This window comes from Cervus elaphus, chromosome 10, assembly GCF_910594005.1.
Source record: "Cervus elaphus chromosome 10, mCerEla1.1, whole genome shotgun sequence".
Lineage (NCBI taxonomy): Eukaryota > Metazoa > Chordata > Mammalia > Artiodactyla > Cervidae > Cervus > Cervus elaphus.
The window spans coordinates 39099592-39114890 of record NC_057824.1 but is presented as its reverse complement, the minus strand read 5'-3'; the positions used below and the strand labels follow the sequence as shown (position 1 = coordinate 39114890).

At 47.9% G+C, this 15299-nt stretch overlaps 1 protein-coding gene across 7 annotated transcripts in view; it reads right to left on the bottom strand.

Moving 5' to 3' along the window:
• Positions 1-15299, bottom strand: part of LOC122701544 (katanin interacting protein) — a 228563-nt gene that overhangs the window by 96505 nt on the left and 116759 nt on the right. For all 7 annotated transcript variants that reach the window (XM_043914569.1, XM_043914575.1, XM_043914573.1 and 4 more), the window contains one exon: positions 12230-12361. In XM_043914569.1, coding sequence (XP_043770504.1) covers positions 12230-12361 — 132 coding nt within the window. The remainder of the gene's footprint in view (positions 1-12229; positions 12362-15299) is intronic.

The following is a 15299-nucleotide window of genomic DNA, read 5'->3' as shown; positions in this document are numbered from 1 at the left end:
TCAGATACTGGGCTGATGGAAAAGGTGTGGCACATGCGTGCTTGTCCAGTCAGGCCTGACTCTTTTGTGACCCCATGGACTGCAGCCCACCAGGTTCCTCTGTCCATGGGATTCTCCAGGAAGAATACTGGAGTGGGTTGCCATTGGGCTGATGGAAAAGCTCAGCTAAGAGGAGGGGACACCAATGTCTACCAGGCATCCAGTAGAGGGGCTTTGAATGTGAATGTCTGGGGAACTGAAGCAGGTACTCTGAGTGATTGAGACTGAATTTGGGGGGTGAGGGAAGAAGGAGGGAGTGGGGGAGATGGGGGAGGAAGAGCTGAGCCACCACCAAGCTCCAGCCAACACCTGCCAGATAGATAGTGCTGTGCTTCTAGTGTTGCCAACTTTTTTTTCCCAAAGAAAAGCTAGAATCAGAAATTTATATGCAATGACAGAGGATGAGATGGTTGGATGGCATCTCCAACTTGATGGACATGAGTTTGAGCAAGCTCTGGGAGTTAGTGATGGACAGGGAAGCCTGGTGTGCTGCAGTCCATGGGGTTGCAAAGAGTCAGACACAACTGAGCAACTGAACTGAACCCTAAATTGTATTTGTTCATACTCCAGTTTTTAGGAAACATGAAAGCCAACAGAACTCAAGGGCTGGTCTGATACAGGTCATGGCAAGTCCAAGCTACTCCCCCAGGAAAGTCAAGGGCACCCAAAGGAACCTTTGTGGGCTTTCGGGTGGCAGGCTGGCCTGGGCGATAGCGGCGGTGGGTCATTCTCTGACTCTGATGGACTCCTGCCGTGGCTCCAGTGCTGTTCCTGGGGACAGACGGTAAGCACTGCTGGCAACGTGACCGGGGATTCCAGTCTCTCTGGTCAAGGCTGCTTTAACTGTTTTCCTTTCTTATCGGCTACTCGGCCTGCTCTGCCCCTCGAGGGATGAGCAGGTGAGAGCTGCTGATTTAACAAGCTGATGAAGGCGGGGACCCTCATTGCTATGGAAACACGGTGGGTCCAGGGGTTGTGCTGAGGCCACTGGGATCTTCCTCACACAGATCCCTGAAGCAGCTGGGGGATGGAAAAGAGGGTGAAAGGAAGGCACAGCTGTGGGCTCCTCTGGAACTGGAACTGAGGAATCCTGAAGCATCAATGCACCCTCACCCCACAGGGAGCTGAAGCAGAAATGGGTTCCCCGAAAGGCATTAATGCCACAGGCTCTCAACTGTCACTTCACTGTGAGATGAGATGTTGGTCTGAGTGGGGGGGGGCGGGTACAGACGTGGGTGAACAGGCACATCCCATCCTCACAGACCTCCCAGTCACGGGGCAGAGACAGACATGGATCAGTACACAGGACACGCCGGCAGTAGGTAACGTGTGCTGGGAGGAAAATCAAGCGGGGTCAAGGCTGGAGATGACAGGAGGGGAAGGAAACCATTTCAGACCCTCAGTCAGGGAAGGTGACATCTGAGCGGAGACCTGAAAGTGGTGAGCCTTGTGAATATCCAGATGGGGAGGCTCTTCAGGTCAAGGGGGCAGCAGGTGCCAAGGCCCTGTGGTGAGCGGGGTTTGGCACACTGCAGAATGGCACGGGGGCTGGGCTGGGGGAGTGAGGGGAAGTCTGGTGGGCAGCAGGGGTGGAGAGGTCTCAGCTGGGCTCTCATGGGACCCCGAGGCCACCTAAGCCTTAGAGGCCTCCTGCTACTCCAAGAGGCCACGCCTACCTGTTTAATGCTACACCCTGGTTCCCGGCGCTATGGATGGATGGAAAATGATTTCAACTCTGAACCTTGTCAATCTCAGTATCTGCAAATGTCATTAAAACATATTATTCCCTCCATCATCTGCAATAAAGCAGAGCTGAGAAATTCAAGGTCCCTTCAGATCCTAGAGAAGACCCCATAAATAAGGGCTGAAGAGCTTGTGTACAGTTAAACAAACACATCAACACTTTGATCTAGGGGTACAAACCCCAGTGTCAGTGGGAGATTCTGGCAGGATAAGGATAAGGAGAACCTAGGAGACTCATAAGTTCCTTCTTCTTTTTTTTTTTGATGTTGGTGACTTTTCCTTATTAAACCTTTTATTTCGTATTGAAGTATAGCCAATGATGGAATAGAAAATGGCAGCCTACTCCAGTATTCTTGCCTGGAAAATTCCATGGGCAGAAGAACCTGCCAGGCTACAGTCCACGGGGCTGCAAAGAGTCAGACATGACTGAGCGACTGAATACACATACACATAGCCAATGAACAGTATGAACAGTGTTGTGATACTTCCGGGTGGACATCAAAGGGACTGAGCCATACATAACACAAGTATCCATTCTCCCAGAAGTTCCTCCTCCATTTCCTGCTTAGAACACTTACAAAGTCAGTCAAAAAAGAGCCACTACCTGGTGGCCCATGCCTTTTTACTGTCACTACATGGGGCTTCCCGGGTGGTTCAGACGGTGAAGAATCTGCCTACACTGTGGGTGACCCGGGTTTGATCCCTGGGTTGGGAAGATCCCCTGGAGAAGGAAATGGCAACCCGCTCCAGTGTTCTTGCCTGGGAAATCCCACGGACAGAGGAGCCTGGCGGGCTGCAGTCTAAGAGGTGGCAAGAGTTGGATACAACTGAGTGAGTGTCCAGCACCACGTGGGCAAAAGCCTCCTCCTCTTACATCTCAGTGACCTGGGGCTGGGGTGGAACTGCGCATCTAAGATAACTATCTGTAACCTTACACTTGCCTCTTCTTGGAAAAGGATAATCAGGAAGGCATTTTCTTCATGCAGGGTCCGGTTTTTATCTGCACAAACCCTTCTGCCCTGAGTGTCTTGGGGAATGCTCCTGCAACAACATGGTTGTTGGGTTCTGCCTGCACCCTTTGAGTCATATTATGCTAAGAACATGCTTTTAAAAATTAAATCAGCCTTTCTCCCAGTGAAGGTCAATGCCGCAGCTCCACTACCTGAGTTCTCCCCACCCGTAGCTGCCCAGAAACGTGTACACAGTGCCCGCGTCCTCCTGATTCACACCCCCACTGCCGGGCTGTGTAGACTGCATTTCCTCATTACACAGGAGGGTGCTGCCTTTTGACTCCATTGGAAGTTCCCCTTGCTCGCTTGGGTGAGCTGTTTCTGCACCGGCCTGAGCCCCACATGAGGGTGGATTTATTCTCATCACAGCTGTGGAGAACAGTGGATTTATTCACACAATAGATCAGTGCCACCAGCGAAAGCCAAATGGTACATTTAAATTTATCCCAAAGCTGCTCTTTTCTGCTTGAAAACTACCCCTCTTCTGTGAACTGCACTTTCTCCTCGCTTCGCTAGAACTTGGCTTTCATCTCTGGAAACAAAAGAGCGTATCAACTCAGGAGATTTACCGTGAATGCAGCACATGTCACAAAGAAGATGTGAGGACACGGGCTGTCCGGTCAGCTTTCCAGCCAGGCGGCTTTTCCCCACCCGCCGGCTATGACTCAACGATTCAGAGTCTTAGCAAAATGACCCCTTCCCACAGGCAAGGGGTCTTTGAGGTCAGCTGGGAATCCGATGAAATGGCAAATATTATATCTGAGAATCACAGAAGTCTAGTGTAGAGCTCATAGACTCGAAGCCCAATGGCTGAGGCAAGCCTGTAGATTGTGTTGAGTGTCTTTTGTAATTGGAAACAGATGTTAAGTTAAAATAAATTAAAAAAAAAAGAAAAGAGGAAATCCACGTGAAAATCGGGATTCTTGGCCTCTCTTGAAAAGTCATGTGATCTGACAGCCCTTGCTGGCATACCTACGTGGCAGCTATGAGGTGGGGAGTGGCGCCCCCTGTAGGCAGGGCATTGGACCTCCAGCTTCCACAGTGGTGGTCACGTGCCCGTCAGCCTGGCAACTGCGTGATGTGTATGGTGAAAGGTCCAGGGAAATGGCTGACTTAGACCCGTTCTGTCTTGAGCTGCCCACACTCCCTCTGAAACCCAACCTGGAGGGGAATGGGGGCTGCCTGCTGGGAGGATCGCTGACATCTGAATGCTCCAGAGCGTCTATGCGTTTTAACCTGACTCACTGAGCATGCACACACAGCCTCATCCAGTTACCTGCTTCCCATTCCCATAGTGCAGGAGACCGGGACAGATGACCACAAATGACTCCCACCTGCAACTTGCCACGTTGCGCTGTGACACTGCCAACACCCTCCATCAAGAGGTGAGCGCTTGTGCTCAGTCATGTCCGACTCTGCAACCCCATGGACTGCAGCCTGCCAGCCTCCTCTGTCCCTGGGGATTCTCCAGGCAAGAATCCTGGAGTGGGCTGCCATATCCTCCTCCAGGGGATCTTCCTGACCCAGGGATCAAACCTGGGTCTCTTAGGTCTTCTGCATTGGCAGGCGGGTTCTTTACCACTAGCACCACTTGGCAAGCCCCCCATCAAGAGGTAGCCGGAGCCTATTTCTCTAGCTGGGCTTGGCCTGGTGACTTCCTTTGGCCAACAGGTCCTTCGCAGTCACGACTGAGCAGATCCTTTAAAAAGCACTTACACGCTGAGGCGTGTCCTCTCTGGCTGCCTAGAGACCCCCAGGTGCTGGATAATGAGACCACATGGAGCAGGGACAAATTGTCCCAGCTGAGGTCCTCGGGCCAGGGGGCCTGCCAGACACTGTGAGTGAGGCCACGTGAGACCACCCAGCCCACTAGCTCACTATGGAGCCAGCCAGTCCACCCGCAGCAATAATAAAAAGCATTGTTGCTTGCAGCCACGACAGCATGCAGGGGATTGTCAGGCAGCAGGAGATAGCTGATACACCTGGCTTGTCAAAGCCTGTGCTCGTCTCATCTCTAAAGCTTGTTTAGAGGCCTCTAGGGGCAGATGCACTCTGCAGCCCTTGACACTCATCTTTCTGCTGCTGTCTCTTCGTGAGCTCAGGAATGCACATGATTTTTAATGATGTTCAAGGAAGGTGTCAGCCCCCATCTCCTCATCACCGACCAAGCAACTTCTGCTCTTTCCTCTTGCATATTATAGTCTTTTGCTCCATACCTGGCCTCTGAAGAATTTGTAGCAAAATGTCCTGTGTGGTTAATTTTTATATGAAATGAGCAGCCGTTGCTTTCAGGCTCCAGAGACAGTGGCCTTCATGGCATCCATGTTTTCCTTCAGGGAACCACCTCTTCCCCAGCCTCTCGGTCCACACGGTTTGGAGGCAACCACATCTACCCCCACTCCTGGCCCTGCCTGGGCCCACAAGGAAACAGGTGCCTCTCCCTGACTGTGGAGTTTAGAGATCAGTTCAGGGGAGAGCTGGTTCTTGGACTCTGCTGGGACTATTAGCAGAGGAGACACCAGGGACCGTCTCTGGGCCATGCCTGAGACTACAGATGTGGTTCCCAAAGTGTGGTCCCTGGAGCGTAAAATCAGTATCACCTGGAACTTACTAAGAATGAAAACATTTATGTTCCACCCTAGATGCACTGAATTAGAAACTGGGGTGTTAGTTTGCTTATTTAGCAAATAATTCTGATACATGTTCAAGTCTGAGATGCACTGGATTAGAGGAGAGTAGAGTAAGTGATGAAGAAACACCTTCCTGGTGATGGAATCATCTGAACACCTGGATCCCACCATGCCTGAAGCCAAACCATAGTCCCAGACCTTTCAGATCTGTGAGCAATACATTTTCCTTTGTTGCTTCAGCCGGTTTGGATTTCTGACCCTTGCTGTTAATAGTGAACACTGACACGTGTTATGAGACGCTGGACTTTGGCAGAATGGTCTTTCTGCAGCAGGTCTTCTTGACAGCAGTGCTAACGGCAGGGCCGTCAGGGTCTTCTAATTCACTCGTGTTGAGGGGTGTTACTTTATTTCTATGTTGGCAGCTTGTCTGGGAAAAGTGGTTCAGATATATCACTTCCCTAAAGCACTCTGACACCTTGGACAGTAAACTTTCTACATTAAAGACTAATGTTCTCTCACCCGCAACAAGACAACAGGTCCTTTCCTGGAAGTCTATTTGATTGAGACCAAAGTAATCCAAGACATGAGACCCTTTCATTAGAAGCAGGCATAATTATAGTGATAGAGAGGAATTAAACTCTCGTGGAGTTGCCTCATATGTACATTTAATTGACACAAATTCAATTTTATGACTTTGGCCAAAGATAAAGGGGCAAGGAGAGAAATAACTCTTTTAAGAGTGCAGGCCATAGGTTACACTTATGGTAATGGCTAGCTAGCTAGCTAATCCAGACCAACCCATCCCTGGAACACAAGCAGAAAACCTGGACCAAATAGTATTATGAAAATCTGTTTATAAAGAGAAATCTGTTTGAAGGCATGGAGAGTGAATAAGGCAGGAGATGAGAAACCCAGAGAGGTGAGCTCAGCACCTGGGAAACGCTTTCCCTCAAGGTGCTGCTGATTCTAAGAGCTGCTGCAAAGCCGAGAAACTGAACAGAGCTGGTGACAGACTTGGGGCTCCAGTCTGAGAGTCAGGGTGACCCAGAAGTAGTCAGGAGTGAAGGGCACACAAAGGTTAACAATATAAGCAAATCCAAATTACGACTGACTATTGTAACAAGAACAGTAATAATAATGATGATGTCTGGTGAGGTTTAATATTTACAGAGAATTAAAATGCATGACAATAATAGCATTTAATTTTGGAGAGGGGTAAATGAAGTTAGACTTGTAAAGTCTCCACTGAATGAGCAGCAGTAAACTTGCTAATTTAAAGGAGACGTTAATAAGTCAAGAATGCATGTTGCAATCTCTGGTAATGACTAAAGAATAATAAAAGAATGTATAACTAACAAGCTAATAGAGAAGAAAAAAGAGGGATAATATAAAGTAATCAGTTCAGAATAGGGCAAGAAAGGAGAGGAAAGAGGAACATAAAACAGGCGGAACAAATAAAAACAAACAATAAGACGGTAGATTTAAAATCAAATCTATCAGCAATTACATTAAATGTAAATGGACTAAATGTGCCCATTAAAACACATAGATTGTTGGAGGATAAAAATAAAAACCAATTACATGTTGTTTATAAGAGATAAACCCCAGTGTAAGGATGCAGAAAGTCTGAAAATAAGAGGATGAAAAAAGATGTACCACATAGAAGAAGATTAAAAAAAAATGCACCACATAAACACTAACCAAAAGAAAGCTGGTTGACTTAAAGACAAAAGCATTCTTAGAGTGAAAAAGAGACAATACATGGTGATAAAAGGTTCAATTCACCAGAAGACATAAAAAGGCTGATTCTGTATGCCCCTCACAAAAGACATCCCCCCACAAACAGAAAGTAAAGCATCTAAGCAGTACAGATTTTTCTTGGAAGCGGGTAAGTGGGTTTGATTCTTCTGTCCTTGTGGCAAGTCAAGGTCCTGTGCCTCTGGAGGCATGGACATCCCAGGTACCTCAGCATAATGCCAGTGCTTAAAAACACATTCTTCCTACAATCCAGGCTCTAAACATATCCAACTGCTTCTTCTGGGGCTCAGCCAAGAAGCTATGGTTGTCTCCACTCTGGAGGAGCAACGACTCTCTTGGGCTTAAGGAAAGATAATGTGTCTGTATGGGGTTTTCTAGATAGAGCTGCATATATGCTACACTTGATCATCAGTTGGAGGGATTTCAAGGGTAGATTTGGCACCTATACTTCTTTGACCTTTAGAACCTCATCCTTGTGTGACAAGTGGTTCCAATGTCATCCCATTTCAGTGTGAGGGTGGTGCAACACTATGGTTTTCAACTTCCTTTTCTTCAAATTTGGCTTATGTAGGAGCATGCACATTTATCAGATAAAGGCTGAGCTCCAAATCTGTTGAAAATGAGGATTCCACCACCTCAGTGTCCTCTTTAAGGGAATCAATGGGACAAGCTAAGAACCAAGTACCAGGGACAGCTGGTAATCTGATATTTATCAGATGGACCCACTGTTTATGCAAAGGCACGCTTCTTTGCCACGGTGGCCAGGAAGCTCACAGTCATGACTGTGAACCCCCACCTCAGGCATTCATTTGTTTACCCCCAGGTGTCACCTTATTGTTCCGACTCTTGTGTTCCCTTTACCTTCATTTCCTTACATATTTGTTAAAGTCTTCTTGCACTACCCAGTTTGTCATGTCAGAACTTCCTGGAGAAAGGCAGATTATAAATAATTAATGAAGCGCGACTTCTCAAAATGCTACACATCAAGGTATGTGTTACCTGTTGACTTGTTGAAGACAAACCCCTAGGACCTGTGGATGTCACCTTACTTGGAAATAGGGTCTTTGCTGATGACCAGGTTAAGATGAGGTCATTAGGGTGGGCCTCAGTCGAACATGACCGGTGTCCTTACAAAAAGAGTAAACTTGAACCCTGAGACAGATGTGTAAGGGGAAAGCACCAGGTGAACGTTGGAGTTATGTTGTCACAGAGCAAGGAACTGTCAGAAGGCAGAGAGAAGCCTGGAGCAGATTCATCTCTAGTGCTTTCAGAAGGAACGCAGTCCTGCTGACACCTTGATTTTGGACTTGCCAACCTCCAGAAATGGGATGATAACTTTCTATTGTTTAAACCAATTAGATCTTGGTACTTTGTCACAACAGCCTAGGAAATGAATACAGTATTCAAAACGACTTTACTTGATACATGGTTTAACTTTAAAAATAATAACAGGGGACTTCTCTGATGGTCCAGTGGTTGAGAATCTGCCTTCCAATGCAGGGGACACAGGGTCAAGCCCTGGTTAGGGAACTAAAATCCCACATGCCACAGGGAATTAAGCCTGCATGCCACAACTAAGAAATAAAGCAGCCAAATAAACAAGTAAAGAAATATTTTAAAAATACTGTTATATATTTATATTACATTTATATTACTGAATATTAGAAAAAATAGACCAAGTGACTCCAATCAGTGGCCTTTAGGTATGTCATTGTTTAGGACTAGGCGGATGTAGGTGTGTTGCAAGCCAAGAGCGGTTTCGTTGGCACATGAGGGGCCGTGCGATAGAGTGGTCAGGGATAGACCCCCTCTGCGCCAGGTTTTTAAGATTCCTTAACCTCTCTGTGTCTGGGTTTTCTCTGTATAATAGTGTTGATCATAGCAGTACCTACTACACAGGATTGTTTGGGTTATTAAATGTAAGATTAACATGTGTGGTACAAGACACAGCCTGGGAGCTGATTCAGGGGTTTATAAGTGCTGGCTCTTCATTGTATTACCCAGAAATGTAAATACCTAGTGATCCCAGCCCACACAAGAAGGAGGGCGGTCCCAGTGAGCCCAGTAGGCAATCAGGAAGGGTGCTTGACCACCGCATGCTGCTCCCACTCTACCAGGGCCTCTGGAAGGTTCCTACACAATGGCACACTACCTTTGGTTTCATTTAACACCTTGTTCCGGAGAAATTTAAAAGCCGTTATTAATTTTTCATGTGGAGTGAACACCAGCAGTACAGACTGGAGCCCTGTCGAGTTGAGCAGCGGTCAGTGGAGCCAGTCTGGGTATAGAAGGAACAACGGCCCAGGAATTGCTACACTCTCCACCAGCTGACCTTGAGCAAGGGCTTGCTTTGAGCTGGGTGCTCCTCTAAGCTGACTCTCCATCCAGCCTTTTAATCCTTATAGTGACCCTCAGGGCAGAGTGCTCTTCTTTTTTTAAAAAAAAAAATTTATTTATTTAGGCTGAGCTGGGTCTTTATGGCTGCACGGGCTCTTCTCTAGTTGCCATGAGCGGGGGCTACCCTCTAACTGTGGTGCCCAGGCTTCTCATTGCGGTGGCTTCTCTTGTTGTGGAGCGTGGTTGCTCCGAGGCATGAGGAATCTTTGCAGATTAAAGGGTTCAACCCCTATCTCCTGCATTGGCAGGCAGATTCTTTACCACTGAGCCACCAGGGAAGCCCCAGAGTGCTATTCTTATCTCCATTTGAGAGATGGGCGAAGGAGGCCCAGAGAGGTTAAGTAACCCACCCAAGGTCACAGAGCTGGTAGGCGGAAGGGCAGGATTTGTACCAGGTGGTCAGGTTGCAGAATCTGCCAGGTCTGTTTTCTGCCAGGGTTGCTGGGCTGGTGGGCTGTCAGCCCAGAGCTGCTGGTGGCCCTCTCACCACCTCTAAGAGCTTTTCTGAGAATGAAGGGCAAAAAGGAGAAAGCTGAGGTGGGAGGCGGGGAGAGGCAGACTGCTGACACATTTTAATCACTGGGTCCGGCTGCGCCCAGTGATCACACCACCTTCATTTACATGGATTGATGTAGACGCTTTCCCTTCAGTCCACTCTTTTTATCACTTGCTAGCTAAAACGCCTTGTCTTGGACTTCCCTGGTGGTCCAGTGGTTAAGAATCTGCCAGCCAATGCAGGGGACACGGGTTTGATTCCTGGTCTGGGAAGATTCCACCTGCTGCAGAGCAACTAAGCCCGAGAGCCACAACTATTGCCGCCCTTGAGCCCTAGAGCCTGTGCTTAGCAAGAAGAACCACCACAGTGAGAAGCCTGCGCCCCGCAACTAGCCTGTGCAGCAATGAAGACCCAGTGCAGCCAAAAATAAAAGTAAGGAAAAAAAAAGATAAAACATCTTGTCTTGTACTAGTATAGTGCTTTCTCCCAGCTGGGTGGGGCTTGATAAGGGTTAATCAGTGAATGCCTGGGTGCCCCCTGCTCACAGTCCCTTGGCCAGACCTCCAACCGTGACCCTCAGAGTCAGAGCTCTTGAGGGTCAACACAGCTCACACCCAGGACTGAAAGGAGGGTCCCTCATCCACCCCGGGATGGGGAGCAGCCTTCTGCTCAGCACCACCCCCCCCCCCAACCCCGGAGCTCCCCAGCCAAGTGGTGCTCCACTTGCCCAGTGGCCTTGCTTGGTGATGAAGCCAGTTTTGGCTCCTTCCCTTTCCAGCCCTCTTCCAGGAACCACCTTCCAATTAGATGACTTGTTCTGGAATCCTTATCTCAGAGTCTGGTTCTGGGGAATCTAAACCAAGACAATATTTACATAGCAGGGAGCAAACACTCAGTAAGTGGAAGGATTGCGGCTCCTTCCTCTACCTCCTACCATCTGCCTGAGCTGCTTGGAAAAGAGCTTCAAGCTTGGAGTGCACTGGTCCAGGCCTGGGTGGGGCTAGTGGTAAAGAACCTGCCTGCCAATGCTGGAGATGCTGGAAACAAGGGTTTGATCCCTGGGTGGGGAAGACCCCCTGGAGCAGGGCATGGCAACCCACTCCAGCATTCTTGCCTAGAGAATTCCATGGACAGAGGAGCCTGGTGGGCTACAGACCATGCAGTTGCAAAGAGTTGGACACGACTGAAGTGACTTAGCATGCACGCACGCATATATAAATTATATAAAGTATATAAGTACATTATAAGTAAACATATAGTAAATATAATAATTGCTTATAGTGGTGGCTGGTTCATGGTACGCACTCAATCATTAGACACCCTGATTTCATTAGAAGGGTATCAGATGAATCTTTCATCATAAACTCCTTTGTACCTTTAGAATGTAGTATCATCTGCACACATCATTACCTATGTAAGGTAAGAAAATTCATTTAAAAGTAAAAAGACAAATAAAAGAAAGTTTCAGTCATAACCACATCTTAGTTATAGACCCAGAAAGTAACTATGGTCATTAATTTTATGTGTCCGCTCAACTGAGCAGAGTCAGCCCTTCAGTCCAGAGTGCAGAGTCCAGCTCTTCAGTCAAAGCCAGTAGTCCTGGCTTGCCACAACTAGAGGAAGCCCGCACACAGCAACAAAGACCCAGCACAACCAAAAATAATAAAATAAATTAACTAATTCTAAAAAAAGTAAAAAAGTAAATTTCTCCCTCTATATGTGTGTGTATGTGTGTGTGTGTGTGTGTGTGTATATACACCTACTATTGGTTCAGTTTCTCTGGAGACTTTTTTCTTTTTCAGAGTTTTTTTTTTTTAATGTGGACCATTTTTAATGTGGTCAATGCAACTGTATTGAATTCACTACAACACTGCTTCTGTTGTATGTTTTGATTTTGGGGGGCCACGATGCATGTGGGATCTTAGTTCCCAGACCAGGAATAGAACCTGCACTCCCTGCCTTGGAAGGCAAAGTCTTAACCACTGGACCACCAGGGAAGTCCTTCTCTGGAGACCTTGACTAATAATACATTTGCTAAAGATCAGCTCAGGCCTGTGGAAGGAGGGTGATGAAGCAAGGACTCCTCCTTCATGGCACCCCACTGAGAGTGATGCCAGCCCAGTGCCAAGCCCGATCATGGACCCCAGAACTCTTACTTGAGCACGCCCTGTCTTGATCCGGGAACATGGTCGGGGGCTGGGGACTCAGGTGTGGCTCAGGTTTGCTGGGAATGAAGACCTCAGCGTTGTCCTTCCGCTTAGCAGACAAATTCCTTTCCTTTTTATTACCTGTAAAAACACAATTGTTTATATGTCAGACATTGAGTGCAAGCAGAGATGGCACACTCTGCCCAGGCATCTGTTTATTTGTCTGTTCACTTATTCATTCAACAAATATTAATGGAACCCCTGCTCTGGCACCATGCTAGTTTGGAATTAGAGGTGTGAATAATACAGACAACAAAATAAGTTTTCTGGTTTAAACAACAGCTTAAAAAAAAATAAAGAGTATGAGTGGGCTGTGAATTTGGCAAAAGAACTATGAAGGTTTGAACATGACCCAGGTTTGGGGAGCGGGCTTCCCAGGTGGTGCAGTGGTAAAGAACCCCCCTGCCAATGCAGGGGATGCAAGAGACACGGGTTCAATCCCTGGATGGGGAAGATCCCCTGGAGAAGGAAATGGCAACCCACTCCAGTATTTTTGCCTGGAGAACTCCATGGACAGAGGAGCCTGGTGGGCTAGAGTCCCTGGGGTCGCAAAGAGTTGGACACGCACACAAGTTTGGGGACAGTGGTTCCAGAGTTTTAGAACCAGCAAAGGTTTAAGAACATGAGAAGACAGGGACTTTCCTGGTGGCCTGGTGGCTAAGACTCCACGCTCTCAATGCAGGGTCCCGGGTTCAATCCGCGGTCAGGAAACTAGATTCCACATGCTGCAATATGAGTTCACATGCCATAACGAAGAGCAAAGAACCTGAGTGCTGCAACTTAGACCCAGCACAGCCAAATAAATAAATATTAAACAAAAAAGAACATGAGAGGACATGCTTGGGAAAGCAGTCCGGTGGGCAGCGAGGCAGGTGGCTAAATGGACTAAAGAGAAAAATCAGGGAGAGAAGTGTAGTCCCTGGGCTTGGGAACCCCCAGCCTGGGAAGGCAGAAAACCTCGGGAAGTTTCTGCTGAAATTCCGAGGAAATCCTGGGGTCTGTGATGGCCCAAAGGAGGGAAGCCCCAGAATCAAGGGCCCCGTGGGACTCTTGGCAGCTGAGGGTAGATAATGGGGACGTGAGTGAGGTCTGTCTGACTTGCACTAACCTCTCTGCCATTCCCCCCATGACTTTGTGAAGGGCATGGAGTGCCCTTCTGAAGTGGCTGCTCCCTGGTTGTCCTGATACCCAGGGCCCAAGGGAAGACCTGTGCATGAGCCAGAACCCACAATGTCCAATGAGACAAGACGAAGAAAGGAGAAGGGCCAATGCTCAAATGGAGACTGACTGCCCAAGTGCTGAAAATATGCTGCTGATGGTAAGAATGACAGCTAGCATATATCCAGTTCAGCCTCCAGAGGACCCAGGCACTGGGTCAGGCCTTTGGCACACGCTTTCTCATATATTTCCCCGGCCAGCCATCCTAGTGAGTGGAGAGTAGGCAGAATAATGGACCTCAAAATTGGCTACATCCTAATTCCCGAAAGCTGTGAATGTGTTAGGCAACAAAGCAAAGGGGAATTAACTGTGCTAATCATCTGACCTTAAACTAGGGAGGTTATCTTGGATTATCCTGCTGGACCCAATGTAATTACATGGGTCTTTAAAAGTGGGCTTCCCTTGTGGCTCAGCTGGTAAAGAATCCGCCTGCAATGTAGGAGACTTGGGTTTGATCCCTGGATTGGGAAGATCCCCTGGAGAAGGGAAAGGCTACCCACTCCAGTATTCTGGCCTGGAGAATTCCATGGACTGTATAGTCCATGGGGTCACAAAGAGTCGGACATGACTGAGTGACTTTCACTCACTTCACTTAAAAGTGGAAGAGGGACAAAGTTTCAGCTTGGGATAATGAAAAAACTTCTGGTGAAAGACAGTGGTGTTGGTTACATATAGTGTGAGTCTATTTCATGACACCAAATTGTGCTCTAAAAAACAGTGAAGAAGGGACTTCCTTGGTGGTCCAGTGGTTAAGAATCCACTCGCCAATGCAGGGGACACGGGTTTGATCACTGGTCTGGGAAGATTCCACATGCCATGGGGCAACTGAGCCCATGGGCCACAACAAGAGAAGCCACTGCAATTAGACAGTAGCCTCTGAATGCAGCAACGAAGATTCAGGGCAGCCAAAAACAAATAAATACATTTTTTAAAATGGTGAGGAAGGTAAAAGAATAGAAATGTTATGTATACAATGTTACTATATTATATACAGAATGCTATAATAATAAAGGAATGTTACATATATTTTTCACAATAAAACACACACAAGTGGAAAAGGGCTGCTGATGAGGAGGGTCAAAGGGAGATGTGACTACAGAAGAAAGCCACAGAGAGGCAAGGGTACCAGCTTTGGAGGTGGAGGAAGGGGCCAGGAGCCAAGGTACACAGCAGGCTCTAGAAGCTGGAAAAGGCAAGGAAACAGGTTCTCCCCTGGAGCCTCCTGTTGACACTGTGATTTTAGCCCATCACACTTATGACCCGCAGAACTGCTGCTGCTAAGTCGCTTCAGTCGTGTCTGACTCTGTGCGACCCCACAGGCTCCTCCATCCCTGGGATTCTCCAGGCAAGAACACTGGAGTGGGTTGCCATTTCCTTCTCCAATGCATGCATGCATGCTAAGTCGCTTCAGTCGTGTCTGACTCTGTGTGACCCCGTGGACAGCAGCCCACCAGGCTCCTCTGTCCATAGGACTCTCCAGGCAAGAATAAGATAATAAATTTGCTCATTTGCTACAGCAGCTGTAGAAAACTGATACATACTATTGCAGACTAAGGCTCTGAGGTTCAACATTCTTCCAAGGTCACAGAGCTAGGAAGTGATAGAATCAGGATTAGCGCCCTCCCCTTAACCGCTTTTGGCTTCCCTGGTGGCTCAGGTGGTAGAAAATCTGCCTGCAATGCAGGAGACCCTGGTTTGATCCTTAGGTCGGGAAGATCCCCTGGGGAAGGAAATGGCTACCCACTCCAGTATTCTTGCCTTGGAAATCCCACGGACAGAGGAGCCTGGTGGGCTACAGTCC